The sequence below is a fragment of the Rutilus rutilus genome, assembly GCF_951802725.1.
Source record: "Rutilus rutilus genome assembly, chromosome: 11".
In the NCBI taxonomy this organism is placed as follows: Eukaryota; Metazoa; Chordata; class Actinopteri; order Cypriniformes; family Leuciscidae; genus Rutilus; species Rutilus rutilus.
Window position 1 is genome coordinate 30,604,996 of NC_140216.1, and position 15,553 is coordinate 30,620,548.

Genomic DNA, 15,553 nt, shown 5'->3' on the forward strand with positions numbered 1-15,553 from the left:
TTTTCATTTGGGAAACTGAAGGAAAGTCACTTCCGCTCACGTGCAAAACATAAATGAATGTCACAACAACGCTTGGTGAATATGGTATGGTTTAATTGGTTATTAATCGGCAACAATGCTCATTCAAATCACAAAGTGAAATGATTCACACAAAGCGGCGATACAGAAATGTTTCGTACTACAGCACAGATGAGAAACCTAATTAGAAAGCGTGTACATGAAATGCACATAACGTCTATTGAATCATCATGTCGGAACCGTAACAGGTTTTATTAACATGAAAACACTTCTAGATGCATGATTTCTCCTAAAACGATCTGTTTTCAGCATCTACTGGTACATACAGATTAAAACTAAATAATACATGAAAATTAATCAAGACGAGATCTACAGTTTATAACAAGAGAAATCTATACGGTTTTACACAAACTAAGCAAAACAAGAGGGGGAAAAAAACTGGTTAAATGAGAAAAAGTTCAAAAAGAGATGTATATAAAAAGCCATACATGTGAAAATTTTAAAATCAGGACCCATGAAGACTTGTCAAAGCAGAATATGAATGTATTCACATTTTTTGAAAAACAAAGGCATGTCTTAAAGAAGCCATCACATTATTTGAGCAACAAAAAATGAGGGGGTGCAGTAAACTAAGCACTCGACACCTATAAATGACCAAACTATCAGGCAACTCGGATGATAAAAAGTAGAAAATGAGACTGTTTCACTATAAAACACTGAACTCGGCGGGGTTGGTTTTACAGAGTTGAAGTATGAACGATGATAAAAGAAATAAAACTACAGCAAAGACGCACTTTAACCGTCATCAAAAAGCCGCAGGTTTTTCCACAGCCACTACTACATCAAATTAAAACCATCTGGGCGATTTGAATTAAAAAGCCTTGAGTTTAAGAGCCTGTGCACACCGACTACTGTACAGGTATGAAGACAGTACATCTGAAACAGTCTGGTTTGGTAGTTGCTTTTGAAATTGTTGGCACAAACCATTGGTAACAAATAAAGTGTGCTTAGCATGGTAACGTTTTCAATGGAACCGTTAATTGTGCATCATCTTTTAGGATCCCGTTATGTTAACAGGCTACATACTTGTCCTTCGATTTTGCATGCTTAAAAATTTTGCAATTTTTTTCCCCATGCAAAAAAATTCTAATAATAATAATAATAATAATAAAATAAATCAATTGTGCTCCATCACATTGTGAGCAAACATTTCGGTTAATAATGAGCTTAAAAAAAATTAAGAGAAAGAAAGAGGAAAACAATACAGTCTGGCATGGCAGGCAACACCAAAAGCACACTTGTCAGATTTAAAAAAAAAAAAATTTGCAAAAACATTATTGACATAGCCTATTAAAACCCTTCGAAAAATATACCCACCAATTTTTCAATGAAGCCCCCCCCCTATCTTTTCATTTCTTTTTTTTGAATTTGCCCACCATCTCGTTCTCACTAGTGTTGTTCACTTTTGAACAATCGACGGCGTCGTCTTCCTCTTCGTCTTCCGGGTCTGCGTCGTTCTCGCTCGCCCTGGTCTCTTCTTCATCGTTCTGATTTTGCGACGAGTCGTCGGAGGTGCGGGACTGTTTGGGAGAGGGCGCGTCGGCCTCCTCTTCTTCATCCTCCGGTAACGCCGAGGGGAGTTTTTCGAGCACGACAGCCAGTCTGACTTTGCTTGGACGACCTCTCTTACGGCGTGGAGCGGCGCCGTCGGCGTTCGCCCCTTCTGCGTCTCCACCTTCTGAGGTGCGAGCCTTGATTTTGCCTGAACCAGGTGGTCGGCCTCTCTTGCGGGGAACATCTCCGACTTTCTTTTCGACGATCTTGACTTTCTTTCCAGAACCCGGAGGCCGGCCCCTCTTTCGAGGAGTGCCGTCTGCGTTCCGTCGAATGATCTTCGGTTTGGTGCCAGAGCCTGGGGGTCGGCCTCTCTTTCGAGGAGTTCCGTCGGCCCGCTGAATCTTCTTCACCTTGTTGGCCGAGCCTGGGGGGCGGCCTCTCCTTTTTGGGGTCCCATCTGAGGGAACCTTGGCAGAACCTGCGGGCCGACCCCTCTTCCTCTTCATTGTGCCCATCGGCCTCCCTCTCTTTCGTGGGGAGCCATTAGCGTCAAGGCTGATTTCGCCACTACTTTGCTTATCCAGATCGTCAGATTTGCGAGGTCTTCCTCTTCCCCTTTTTTCTTTGGGGCCTTCTGCGATGGGATGAATGCGGGGTCTCCCGAGGGGCTTTGACAGTTTTCGCTTGCGTTGTAAACTCAACCTGTTAAGTCTCTCTGATTCCTCCTCAGGCGTAAGAGGGATCTTTCTCGGCCTACCGGGCTTTTTTATCTTCTTTGGTCGACCACGTTTCTTCACCTTGTTCTTTAAGACTATGTCAGGAGAAAAGAAGTCCACCTTTTTCGATGGCCTGGCATTGTGTGTCGGCGCTTTCTCTGCAGTGAACTTCTTATTGAGCGACCCTCGTGGTCTGCCTCTTCCACGTTTGGGTGGATGGGTGCTGCCGTTGGGCAGAGGGCTCTCAGATCCTTCTTTATTCTCAACCTCCATCACGGCGTTGCTTCTCGCTCCCAACTTCAGGCGTATCAGTGCCACACTTGTCTATTTGGTGCTGAGATTCTGAAAACAATGAGAGAGAGGGAAAAAAAGTTTTTACATGAAGATGCAAAAAATGTAATGCTTGAACAGAGAACTTTCAATAACCTCACATTGTTTTCCCTCCAAATCCAGAATTTTCCATTTCCATTTAAAAAATATATTTTTGCGCAAACGTATGACAACACAAATTAAAGACGTTTTAACGTGCCCTGTATTTTCATGGGGGGGAAATCTAAAGTTTCATACACCAACCTCTACGAACCTACTTTATTTTTGTTTTCTCAAACTTTATTTTAGAAGATAAATAATTTACTGCAGACCTAGCCACATGAAAATTCAATGAATGAAAGGAAAAAAGCACATTTGAAAACATTTAAACATTATTAGACTTTGCAGGCCAGGTAAACAAACAAAACTATATTTATTTACAATATATCATTTTAAATAAGATGATCTGGACATGGCTGCAGTGTTTGGGGAGTTCACTGAATTCGTTTATTTAGTTTATTCATAAAAAATATAACTATGTTAATACTATTAGAGTATTATATTATAGTAAAAAAAACAACTATTTATAGTATTCCTAGTAAAACACGAAAGTAAATTAAATTTCTCAACCAAATTAAATGGAGTGCTTTAGCTGAGAATCAAAGAGCAAAAATGTCTACATTAATATTAAATATACACAAGTATTTAAATATAGAAATGCACTCACTGAAAAATATTTTATAAGAATGGAAGGGGTATGAGGTGCATTGGTGATTTTTTTTTTATCATTTTGGGAGCAGTTTATTTAAAACTGACCGTATCTTTTGTAGCGCTGTTTGAAGACACAAGACAATAGAAAAAACCCATCACAGTATTTACAACAGAACACGCTACAGAAGTTCAAGCGCGTTGCTAGCGTACTTCATGCATGCTTAATGGATGCAAATGGACATCTTTATTACAGCAGGAAAAAAATGCATCGTTTTATACCGCGAGATCTTACATATTACAAAAAAATATTGACGATAACATTCTACTTGCTTTAAAAAATATATGGAGAAATAACGCAAAATTTGTGAGAATAATTTCGAAATACACACGATTTCATGCAGTATGACACGCATAAAAGAGCGGATGCTGTAGACTGGCTGCCATCATGTACAGTGAAGCCCGCGAGCTTTTGTAGTTCCAGGTAAAATGTGAGGCACTGGCGATTTTTGTTAGCAGCCTGCTAACCCGACTAAGACAACTTTTCAATGGAAAAAGAGACGGCTTTCATTCGTTCGATATTAAAAATCGGCAAATATTCGAAACACAACGCACCTTACTCGTAAAGCGCTTTCACAACAGCAGAGATGATCTTTTTCATGCATTCGACAATATTTTCGATGCAAACAGCATCGGACAGTGGGCGGGCGACTGTGATTATTTGAAAGGCAATGCCTGTTCTTCCTCGTCTCTCGCTCGGCGCCGACGGTTCGTGGCACAGCGCCGCCTACTGTACTGGAGTGCGCAAGCGCGAAGAATGAACGAGTCAAATGAAATAAACAAATAAACAAGTTGTGTTTGTGTGAAACTGTGAATGTAGTGTGGCAGATCCAAATCATTTAAGCTATATTACTGTATAGCTAAAGAACACAAGGATACAATAATTCCAGTTGTGAGTTGCTGACAAGTAAGTGTTTTTTTTAAAGGCTTTATTTTTTTTAAAGACATTTTTTTGAATTACACGTAAAATGCACCTATTGTCTACCAGATACAGCTAAATGGCTTGAGATTTCACATGTCTCTCTCTAAACACGCACACACACAAAAAGAGTTGCCGCCCTTTTTAGCCAATGAGAAACGCACTATTCTTTTCAATCATTTGCCGCGTTTCGCTTTGCGAACATCCGGTTTGCTGGCATCTCTTGGGGGCGGGATTTCAGGGAGAGGGATCTGGCTGAAAGAGAAAAGAGCAAAACAGCTGAAATTACAAGGGGTAAAATAATCATAGAAATAATATGCGTAAATAGCAGGCTAAATATATAGTAGTAAATAAATTGTTTAATCACTATTTTTATGGTAAATAATGTCCCCATAAACAGAGATTTACCACAAAAAGATATTCTCTAAAAGCCTAAACTAATTTGTGTGTGTGTACAGATACACACACACGCACACAGTATATATAGGCTACTGTAAAAATGACATATTTAACAAAATTATAGACCTAGCCTACTTAAGAATACTTGGCTTATATTTGCCCAATACGTGTAACGTGATTGAGATATAATAAAATTGTAAATAGCCCATTCTGCTTAGTTGTGATTCCTCTTTTTATACAGCCTAAATACTTTTTTCACATATTACGGATTTTTAAGGTAGTACTCCAGCATGTCTTTCATACCATCTTATCTTCATGTTCAAGTTTATGTAACAAGTCAGCTTTAGGAAGAGCTTCCCTTACAAAGTTAATTGTATCAAGTAAACTTAGCTAAGCAGCTGCAATAAAAAAGAAAAAGTTAACTTAAGGGAGACCGTTAATTTAGTTTTATACTTCTAACCTATTTTTTGTTTATGAAAGCACACTTTAAAGAATACTTTCAGTAAAATATACTAGTTTAATAATAGCTTTACTGCAAGTATACTTATAGGTTTTCTTAAAGTGAACTTAATATTATACTTAGTTTACTAGTATATATATATTTTTCACTTTAAGTATGCACTGAATTTAGAGTGTGTTCAATAAAAATATCCATAAACTAATATCCAATAAGCCAAATAAACTTGCAAAAGCTTAAAAGTGCCAGGAAGTATTGAAATCATACACAATACTTACCACATAAAGTGTACTTGCTAAATACACTTGAGCTTTTAAGTTTACGTGATAAAAACTTTTAAATATAACTTAATTATACTTATTTTTTTTGTAAAGGCCAATATAAAAATAAATGAATGGAATATTAATAAAGAATACATTTCCCTACATTTGAACTATGCTGTCAGCGTTTTATTATTATTATTATTATTTATGTCACTGCCTTAAATGTGATGCCAAAAAGATCAAATCATTATTTTTTAAAGGAAGCAAATATTACAGCGTATCAGGGTTCAAGAGAGACGACATTTTAACATCACAACATTTAATTTTGATTGTATTTATTGATTTGTACACCACTTCATTATCCATTAAAATGTATGGTGATGAATGGGGCTGATATTCTATCAAATATTGTGACTGAATTTGTACGTTTCCTGAGAATGACCTTCCTCCATTAAACACATCGCAGTGTAGAAAAGCACTAGAAAATGATTGTCAAGATGTGAAAATAGCCTCTGATGGGTGCTGAAGTTCCCCATTATGCATGGTGAGATTCCCCATTATCAAAAGCTGAGAAATCTCCTTCAGGCCCTGCATGGGAAAGAAGAACATGGTTTGTAGGCACTGATGGCCCTCATCTCACTTCTAATGATTTCCTCTGCATTTTATGTTCCCATCTTTCCAAACACAATTTGAAATTGTATATCTTCTCTGCCTCGTATCTTAAAACAAGACATTTGTTAAGGAACAAATTGCTTTCCTCAAAATATAGGCAAATGCACACACCAGTTCATGCTTGATAATGGTGAGGGTCTTATGCTGTAGAAAACAAAAGGTTATTTGGTACCCTGCATGTGTTTGTCTGAAACATAACATTAAAAGACCACCCGCTGATTTCAATGCGCAATCTCAGTTCGTCCGCATCGTTGTGAAACAGATTTCTGGTGTGACTGTCAAACGAATCCACTGCATACCAGATGGTGAAAGCTGATGTTCCGTATCTGATGTCTCAAAACACCAGCAGAAAGGAGTGGGACCGTTTCTCTTTTGCCTACTCAGATCCAGGGGACGGTTTGGAGAGAGCCTGTGCTTTGCGTATAACTTAATCATAACTGTTTGGTTTCATGGTTTGAGGCACTGATAGAACAAAAGACATGAACATATGGTTGGGAGAAAATGTGACGCAGATTATATAATATGGTTTATATATACAGGTTTGCTTTGATTTTCAGGCCACTGCACAACATTTCACATCAGATTTAATGGTTTATTTTCAGGTTGCACAATGCAGAACCAATGTCTAAATGAATTTATACAAAAAGAAAAAAATCAAGATCTGAACTATGCTCCATGTGAAACATATTAAGTGTTAACAACAACACTTGAATCATACAGCCTACATAGTATCAAACTACATCTAATTGAAAAACAAAACAATGCATATACACTCTCTTTACGTTCACTCTGTCTCGCGCTGTAAAATACAATTATCTTCACTGCAGAAAAACACCATGTCTCGTACGAGCTGCTCCGGGGCAACATCCATCACCAAAGCGTTTGGCAATAATGAGCACAAGATGGCAGGCTAGCCCGTAAAATGGTTTCATGGAACAGATCCCACATCGAAGCCTCGGGAGAAACGTATAGGGGTCGTGAACCTAGGCTGGATTTGGATTGGTCGCTCCGAGTGGTCAGGGCACAAAGTCAGCCAATCGGTACCGTCCCCGACAGCTGCGTCAAAGTGGTCTGAAGCTGATGTCACTGCTGTCTGGAAATCTGTGGAGCCGTTTCAGGTAATGTGGAGTAGAAGTAGCATAGCGAGTTTAAAAATCACAGTCAAACAGTCGTGCCAATGGCGTGCTCGTGGTAACGTCAGTCACGACACAAGACGTGTTCAGAGGAAAGATCTGAAGGTCACTCAATAGGCAAAATCTACGAATTCATTAGAAGTTACCTAGGATGACGTGTCAGTCAAATCATGTGTTTATATCGACTTTGCAATGATGTCATCATATACAGCTGTGTTCCCAAGGACCTCACCTGTGACCTTTAAGACATCACAGGTTAAGGGTCTCAGGGACACAGACATACACCAGTTCAAATTCAAAGTATTCGGATCAACTCAAAAGTGAGGGGGAAATTCCCGCTCTGGGTTCGTTTGAATGCAGCGTCACTTAAAGGTTCGTTAAAAGAATCTCAGCAAAGTTTTTCCCACAAATTGCATGTCATAGACTAGGATTTCATTGTACATTTTCAAGTAGATATACAGAAATAATCAAGACCACAGATTTATGACAGCTTTTTATTATTTATTTTTTATTATTTTTACTAAAAAAGTATCATTTACCACACCTTATGATATATATATATATATATATATATATATATATATATATATATATATATATATATATATATATATATATATATATATATATATATATATATATATATATATAAAATTTGGGGTCTGTAAGTGTACTTTTTTTTTTTAAACAAATTAAATTTAGCAAAAGTGACAGTAAAGACATTTGCAAAATTACAAAAAAAATTGCTGTTCTTTTCAACTTTCTTTTTATCGAAAGAATGCATTGTGGTTTCGACAAAAATATTAAGCAGCATAACTGTTTTCAACACTGATAATAATAAATGTTTCATGAGCACCAAATCAGCATTTTAGAATCTGAAGGATCATGTGACGCTGAAGACTGGGGTAATCCAGCTTTGCCATCAGAAATGACATTTTAAAATATATTAAAATAGAAAACAGTTATTCAAAATTGTAATAATATTCTCAATATTGTTTTTTTACTGTGTTTTTGATCAAATAAATGCAGCTTTGGTGAGTATAAGAGACAAACCCGACCCCAAACTTTTGAACATTATTGATAATAACAATTGATCTTGGATGAGGACACTTCATTACCATCCTACGTACCTTTGTCAGATTTGCCGAAAGAAAAAGTAAATGAATCGACCTCAGAATGACGGTTTCTTCTCCGAATCGAGTGACGTCTCTGGATGTCTGGAGGCTGCGACCTGTGGCAAACAGAAACAAGGTTTAACATATTAAACTCAAACTGCCTAATTAACACTGAAATTAAGGCTTAGCATCTCTGCTTCAGCACCATAAAAGAGTGCGCAGTTTGTTCAGTCCGGCCCCCTGGTGGCAGACAGCGAACACGACGCTTGAACCGAATGAACTCAAAGACAGATATGCACTGCCAGCAAACTGTCTCTACCCTCTCTCTCTCTGGCTGCCCTCCTTTTCCGCCAAGCCACAAACACAGAGGCATCGGTGTGTACGCCAGCGACATATATCTATAAATGTGCGAGTCATATCATAAACCGCCTGGCCTTTGTGCGGTAGATCGTACGGCATAGGCGGCGCGTTGCGGATCTAAGATGTATAGAAAGCACGTAGTCCCAGAAAACTGCAAACGCTGCTCTCTCTTCCTCTGTCTGTCTCGGTCTCGTACTGCCCCAGTTTTAAGGCTCTTTCCAAAGAAGAGTGGAGGGGGAAACAGCAGACAAAAAGGCAGATTTGGAAAGCCATGCATGGAAAAAACAACAGTTTGCAGGGTTATAAGGCAAAGTCAAACGTTTAAAAAGCCGAACATAGAAGTCGAAACAGCACTGCTGCTTCTTCTTCTTCTTCTGCAGTCTTTTGCTCACTATTCCTGCTCGTCCCAACCTAATTTATGGCTTAACACGCACTCACGGACATGCACGGTGCACCTCGTATGTTATACACTTAAAGAGTTGTCACGAAATCCGCTATAGTGTCTCCCGAGCGCAATCCGACGTTCGCTTCCTTAGAGCCGTACGATAAACTAGTTTCCTCCATCCCTGTTTGACTTCTATCTCCCCCCGCGCTCTCCTCTCTTCTTCTTCTCTCTCTTCTAGCGTGGCGTTGATGCTGTGACACTCGTGGCGATCATGAGATAGGTGCGCTTTGAGCAGCCCACCATTATCTGATGCCGTCCCCTCTTCTCTTCCCTTTCTCTCCGTTTCTCCCTCCCTTCCTCCCGCCCGACAGAAACCATGTCTAATCCCCCCAGCATCATAAATCAGTGTCACCTAAACACTAACGCACCCAACCAGCGTGTGCCGTGGACGTTCAGACCTAGTGCTGCTCCCTGTCGTCACTGTCCCTGCCTCCGCGTCTCGCTCCGCTTCCTCTAACACCCCCCCTTCTTCTTCTCCTACTCTCCTGCATTTTGTCCATAGAATATCTGCCGTTCTCTCTCTCTCTCTCTCTCTCTCTCTCTCTCTCTTCCTCCCCCCCCCCCCCACAGCAATGTCTGGCACTCGAACGCAAGAACAGTCATAACACCTTGTGATTGATCTCAAGGCTTGGAAGGGTGTCTTTGTGTGTGAAATGGAACAGATGAGACAATACGGGATAGATTGGGAGATTGGGAGTTAAAGATCATTTTGGGAGATGGAGAGAAGGAGAGATTCCTCTCCCAGACAACAAAAGCTCTGAGGTGATTACCCTCGCAGTAATAAAAAGTGTCACCAGCCATCATGCTGCATTATACTAAACTCCTTCCTTTGACAGAAAGATCTGATCTAATGACAACTGCTGTTTGAGGGAACTGTGCATACATGTTAGGTTACACATTTCAATTCAGACTGTATGTAATATGGTACATTTATATGAGCTAGTAGGTTACGTAATAATCCTATAGCCTACTTAGTTTTTAACAATATACACTGAGGGCCGATAATCTGAGACCACACTAGACACATGGGATTTAAATCTGGAAATAAGTAGGACATTTATTTTTTATTTTAAAACAATAATAATGATGATAAAATAAAAATTAAGTTATTACCTATGTTGAGTTTAAAAAAATTAAGATTGTGTGCTAGCTAGGTCATTAAGCAAAAAATGTATTTGTAACATCGATCATGTGACTCCTTTGTACAAAATATTTGTAATAATAATAGTAAAAATGATAAAAAAAAATACTAAAATGAAACAATAAAAGTCTCAAATTAAAAGGAAGGAAAATTAATACTATTTAAAACAACAACAACAATAATAATAACAACAAAAAATGAGGAGGGAAATTTATAAAAAAATATATTTTGGTTTTTTTTGCAATCACTTTTTATTCCAATTACTTCTTATATTCTTACTTATGAAGCACTTTCAGCATGTCTATCTATGATATACTTTTAAGAGTAAATAAAATGAATTGTTCTGTGTAAAATATATTATTATTATTATTTTACGAGATTGTAACGTGATGGCTGTAATAAAAAGCCAAAAGATCAGTCTTTAATGACAAACACTCAGTAGAACACGGAGACATACAACCAATACCATAAACAATACAGGACAAAGTAGTAAGGAAAACTCAAGGCTTGAATAGACAGGTAACAATTAACGTAAGGAACACGTGCAAACTCAATGAATTTACCAAAGGGAACACAGGTAAAACAGGAACAGAACACAGAGAAAACAAAACCAAAAGAGAACTACACGTGACAGATATAGTATATGAATAGATAATACCTTGAGAAAGCTATACGTTGATTCCGACTCATCTCAAGGGTGAATATGCTCAGCTGGTAGGCTATAGGATTCCCTGAAGTACGTGAGGCAGCCATCTTTGTTTCATGGACACTAAGTTCCAGAAACACCTGGCAGCAGAAAATCTACAGCAATATAAATGAAATATGTGATTTATATGTTACTTGGTAAATTTTTACTTGGACAATTTTGCCATAATACACACTTATGAATAGCTAAGTTTCCATTCACCTATTTTTTGCGCATTTTTGGGATCTTGCATTAAAAAAAATGCTAAATGAAAACAATAGCTTGTTTGCATATGACGTCACGTCACTGCGTTGCCATGGCGCGAAATGCAGATTGAGGGCAGGAAGTGATTTGTTACATTTAGGAAGCACTATAACAAACTCAAAATGCCGATGTTTTGCGTCGTTTATGGTTGCTCAAATCGATTAAACCACGAGGAGTTTTATCGTGTACCAAAAGTTGTTGTTCATAAGGGGGAAAAATGCAAGAAATTGACCGAAAAACGCCAGAAAAAAATTACTTGCAAACCTACGTCTGCGGTCGGGAGGAGTCGAATCATAAAACGCCCGTGTGTGCAGTGATCACTTCGTCAAAGGTGAATTAATACAATTTATGTGGATGTTTGTGTAACGTACCAGTTTCTGAACTTTGTAAAGTTAAAGTAATTGTTTCTTCTTTTCTTTGAGTTTGTAAGTTACCCCTGTAACTGAAGACAAATGTAACGTTACAGGCAAATCTTTCAATTCAATTGAAAAATCGCTCCTCTTCATAACGTAAGGATCACGTCCAACATATGTTTACATTTTTTGTTAGATTTTTCGCTTGTAATAGCGTCTAAAGTAGTACAGTTCGGACTTTCCTCCATCTCGTCCATTCCGCTCTTCACTTCCTGCCCTCCATCTGAATTTCGCGCGTCATCACAATCACGTGACTGCAAACCACCTATTCCATGATGCGCATAAATAAAAAAAATGCACATAAAAAACGAATGCACTCAATCGAGGCGTAAATATATATATTTTTATTAAGACGACATGCGCATAAACTACGATGGATGTACATTTACCGAATAAATCCCTTGATGCGCAACAAAATATTCGCATGACTTTACCTCAACAGAGGATGTGATTGGATAACTGGACTAACCAGCGGACCAATTTCTTTGCACAGTATCTCAGATGTTGGTTTGGTCATTCTGAAATGCTTGAGCCAAAGTCATTATCAGAATGATTTGATTTAATTCCCTCTGTTTCCCAGAAACATCTCACATGATTGCGTTCCCTAACACCAGCATCCGAACTCAAGATAACATGACAGTGTTTATTGCGTTTCAACTGCACACTCTGAGATGCAAGTCATTTATGATGTACGAAAAAAGAGCCACAGTGGATTCCAGCAACTTCCATTTTTATTACAGATATTTTACGCCATTTTCCTGTGGTAACGATTTTGTTCTCCTGAAATATATGGGATGAAACGCTGCTTCATTAGCCAACGTTTTATTCGATATTCCAATTTTCCACATAAGTAAAATCTGCAACTTTGAATGGAAAAATAGCTAACGCCGTCAATAGAGAAAAATGCTGTTTGTACCCAGATGGTGTAGTTATGACATCTACCAGTAGGGGTTAACTAAGTAATGCTAACCAGTCAATTCATCACCACTGGTTTCATCTTAAATACACAAGTATATAATCTCCAAGGATCTGAATACCAACAGCCTGTGTACAATACATATTCATGATCCACATTGTGAATTCACAAAACACACACTGATGAGGGAGCCGAATAAACAAACAAACAAAGTTATACAACCAATCATGGCCATATTGAAAATGGAAACAAACAATTAGGCGGATTAATCAAAAGACAACGAGCCAAAACACCAGAGACAGACAAAGTGTTTGGGGAAAATCAAGTGAGCAAGAATCAGGTGATTATGACAAAAAGCATGATGCGCTTTTAAAAATGGATGGGGATCAAGGTGATGCTTCCAAAATTTCAATACATTAGCTTGCATTATGATGCGAGATATTTAGAAAAAAAACATCCCTTGAGACACCTGTTCTAGCATGCCATCAATGAATGCATCAAGATCTACAGTATGGTGCATATGTTTACGCCACTCAAATGATTCTCATTATATGATCAAACATTTGAAAAATCTGGGATTTTCCATCAAATAATAGTTAGGCTTTTATTTTGTGCCTTTTTTTTTTTTTTTTTTTATGTGTGCACAGGGCCGTTTCTTTGTTCTCGAGTCAGTCTCGACCCAGTCTCTCCTGAGTGCGATTCCTCTGTTTCTCGTAATGTGGAGCTGAACGTATTAGTGTGTGTTTACGTGTCTGGAAAAGAACGACAGGCACAGATTGCTGATATGTGCTCTTTTTATCTCTTAGAGGAGAAGGGCAACGCAATGCGGATCCTGGCAGACCGTGTGAGCGGCCAGACAGTCAGCGGGACAGACAGAGGAGGAGGAGACTGTTCTCATTCAGAAGAGTGCTGGAGAGATGATTGAGGGGCTAATTGCAAACACACACTGGCCACACAACTTAAAACCAATCCTAATATCCTGCTATTATTATAATGTATGTGCTTGAGAAGAAAAGAACAGCAGTTTGCACCTGAATTCACACTAAAATGAGCTAATCTGAAGATTATGGGTAATGGAAAATGGATAATGAAGTGCTGCCTGGTTTTGTCTAAAATACTTTCAATATTGAGGAAAAATGAGAAGAATGAGAGCCACAGCAGTGCTAATGCCATAAATACCTGTGCGAATTGAGTCATTTTTTCAATGACCAAATACTTTCTCTTCTTCCAGTTTAGTCAGCTATTGTGAGCTTATCTACAGTACAGCTTGTGATCAAATAAAAAAAGTGAGATGCTTTACCAACGTTTATCCACAATTTTTTCTCCATTGAAAAGATTTGAAAGTATCTGTATCCTAATAAACATATCAATTGCTACATAATATTATATAATATTATATTATCCTCCTATTTTTTCAGAAATATAAATAATGATATAAAAATTCTAGGCTAATTAGAATGTTTTATTAAAACACTTAATTACCTTAAGGGGTTTGTGTGGCAAGCAGGACGAGGCCGAGGGCCGTGAGAACGGGGCGAGGCCGGTGGCGTAAGTGATAATATCCTGGCTCTTCCAAGCTTTATAATGGGAGTGAATGGTACCATGTTTTTGGCACCCAAAAAATCCATTAAAGTAATCCATATGGGTTTGAAGGGTTAATAAAGACCCTCTGAAGCAAAACGTTTTTGTAAGCTAAATATCTATATTTATAACTTTATAAACCATAATCACTGGCTTCCGTTAACGGCCGTACTCGAGTTGAGTTTCAGCTGAAGAGTGACTTCTGCCCCGACGCATGACGTATTTGACGAACGCGGAAGCGCAGAGGATAGAGCAAATCAAAACACCGGTCAAGAGAAATGTCGGAGGAGTTTGAGTTTGTTACCCAGCCCTATTTGTTCTCTCTTCCGCAGGAACTAGATTTGCATACGGCCGTTGCTGGAAGCCAGTGATTATAGTTTATAAAAGTTACAAATATGAATATTTTTCAAACAAAAATGCATCGCTTAGATTTTGAAGCCCAAAAAAAGGCCTTCTGAAGCGAAGTTACTATTCACTCCCATTATAAAGCTTGGAAGAGCCAGGATTTTTAGGATGTTTAAAAAACTTAAAGGGTTAGTTCACCCAAAAATGACAATTCTGTCAGTAATTACTCACCCTCATGTTGTTCCAACCCCGTAAGACCTTCGTTCATCTTCGGAACACAAATTAAGATATTTTTGATGAAATCTGAGGGCTGGATCACTCCTCCATAGGCTTCTAAGGGATTGAAACTGGCTGGCCCAGAAAAGTTATTAAAGACATCGTTAATATAGTCCAAGTGACTACAGTGGCTCAATCTTAAGTTTATCAAGCGATGAGAATACTTTTTGTGCACGAAAAGTAAACAAAAATAACGACTTTATTCCACTATTCATTTCCTTCTCTCTGGGCCTCGAGTGAGTTCACGTAGTGTAATAGCGCAGCGCTTCTGTGTTGTACGTCACACGCATCACACACATGACCAGCGTCGGCCAATAGTGAGCCTACGTGTGACGTACAACACAGAAGCGCTGCGCTATTACACTACGTGAACTAACTCGAGGCCCAGAGAGAAGGAAATGAATAGTGGAATAAAGTCGTTATTTTTGTTTACTTTTTGCGCACAAAAAGTATTCTCGTCGCTTGATAAACTTAAGATAGAGCCACTGATGTCACATGGACTACTTTGATGATGTCTTTATTACCTTTCTGGACATGGACAGTATACCGTACACACATTTTCAATGGAGGGACAGAAAGCTCTCGGACTAAATCTAAAATATCTTAAACTGTGTTCCGAAGATGAACGGAGGTCTTACAGGCTTGGAACGACATGAGGGTGAGTCATTAATGACATAACTTTCATTTTTGGGTGAACTAACCCTTTAAGGTTTTTTAATGCCGATTATTACTATTATTAATCTAGTTAAAAAAAAAAAATCATTGACAGCACTAATAAAAATAAATAAAAAAGAAACATCA

At 38.3% G+C, this 15,553-nt stretch overlaps 2 protein-coding genes across 8 annotated transcripts in view; both read right to left on the reverse strand.

Annotated features, from left to right (window-relative positions):
* Positions 1–76: 76 nt before the first annotated feature.
* On the reverse strand, positions 77–4,110 carry LOC311299865 (uncharacterized protein). Of its 4 annotated transcripts, none has more exons than XM_084423756.1 (2): positions 3,924–4,110; positions 77–2,633 (listed from the first exon to the last, which is right to left on the reverse strand). In XM_084423756.1, the coding sequence occupies exon 2, from the start codon at positions 2,562–2,564 to the stop codon at positions 1,428–1,430; it is 1,137 nt and encodes a 378-aa protein (XP_084279882.1). In that variant the 5' UTR covers positions 2,565–2,633; positions 3,924–4,110; the 3' UTR covers positions 77–1,427. The 4 variants fall into 4 exon arrangements, with proteins under 4 accessions (XP_084279882.1, XP_084279883.1, XP_084279884.1 ...); XM_084423757.1 differs by having other exon boundaries at positions 3,929–4,038; XM_084423758.1 differs by lacking the exon at positions 3,924–4,110 and adding an exon at positions 3,417–3,772.
* Positions 4,111–5,534: 1,424 nt separating this feature from the next.
* LOC311299577 (uncharacterized protein) overlaps positions 5,535–15,553 on the reverse strand; it is a 35,024-nt gene continuing 25,005 nt past the window's right edge. For all 4 annotated transcript variants that reach the window (XM_084423219.1, XM_084423220.1, XM_084423221.1 and 1 more), the window contains exons 5-7: positions 10,931–11,073; positions 8,342–8,442; positions 5,535–5,994 (exon numbers count right to left, since the gene is read on the reverse strand). In XM_084423219.1, coding sequence (XP_084279345.1) covers positions 5,942–5,994; positions 8,342–8,442; positions 10,931–11,073 — 297 coding nt within the window. In that variant the 3' untranslated portion in view covers positions 5,535–5,941. The remainder of the gene's footprint in view (positions 5,995–8,341; positions 8,443–10,930; positions 11,074–15,553) is intronic.

Excerpts from the sequence above, each read along its gene's own strand:
- LOC311299865 (XM_084423756.1), bottom strand. The coding sequence starts at position 2,564 with ATGGAGGTTGAGAATAAAGAAGGATCTGAGAGCCCTCTGCCCAACGGC.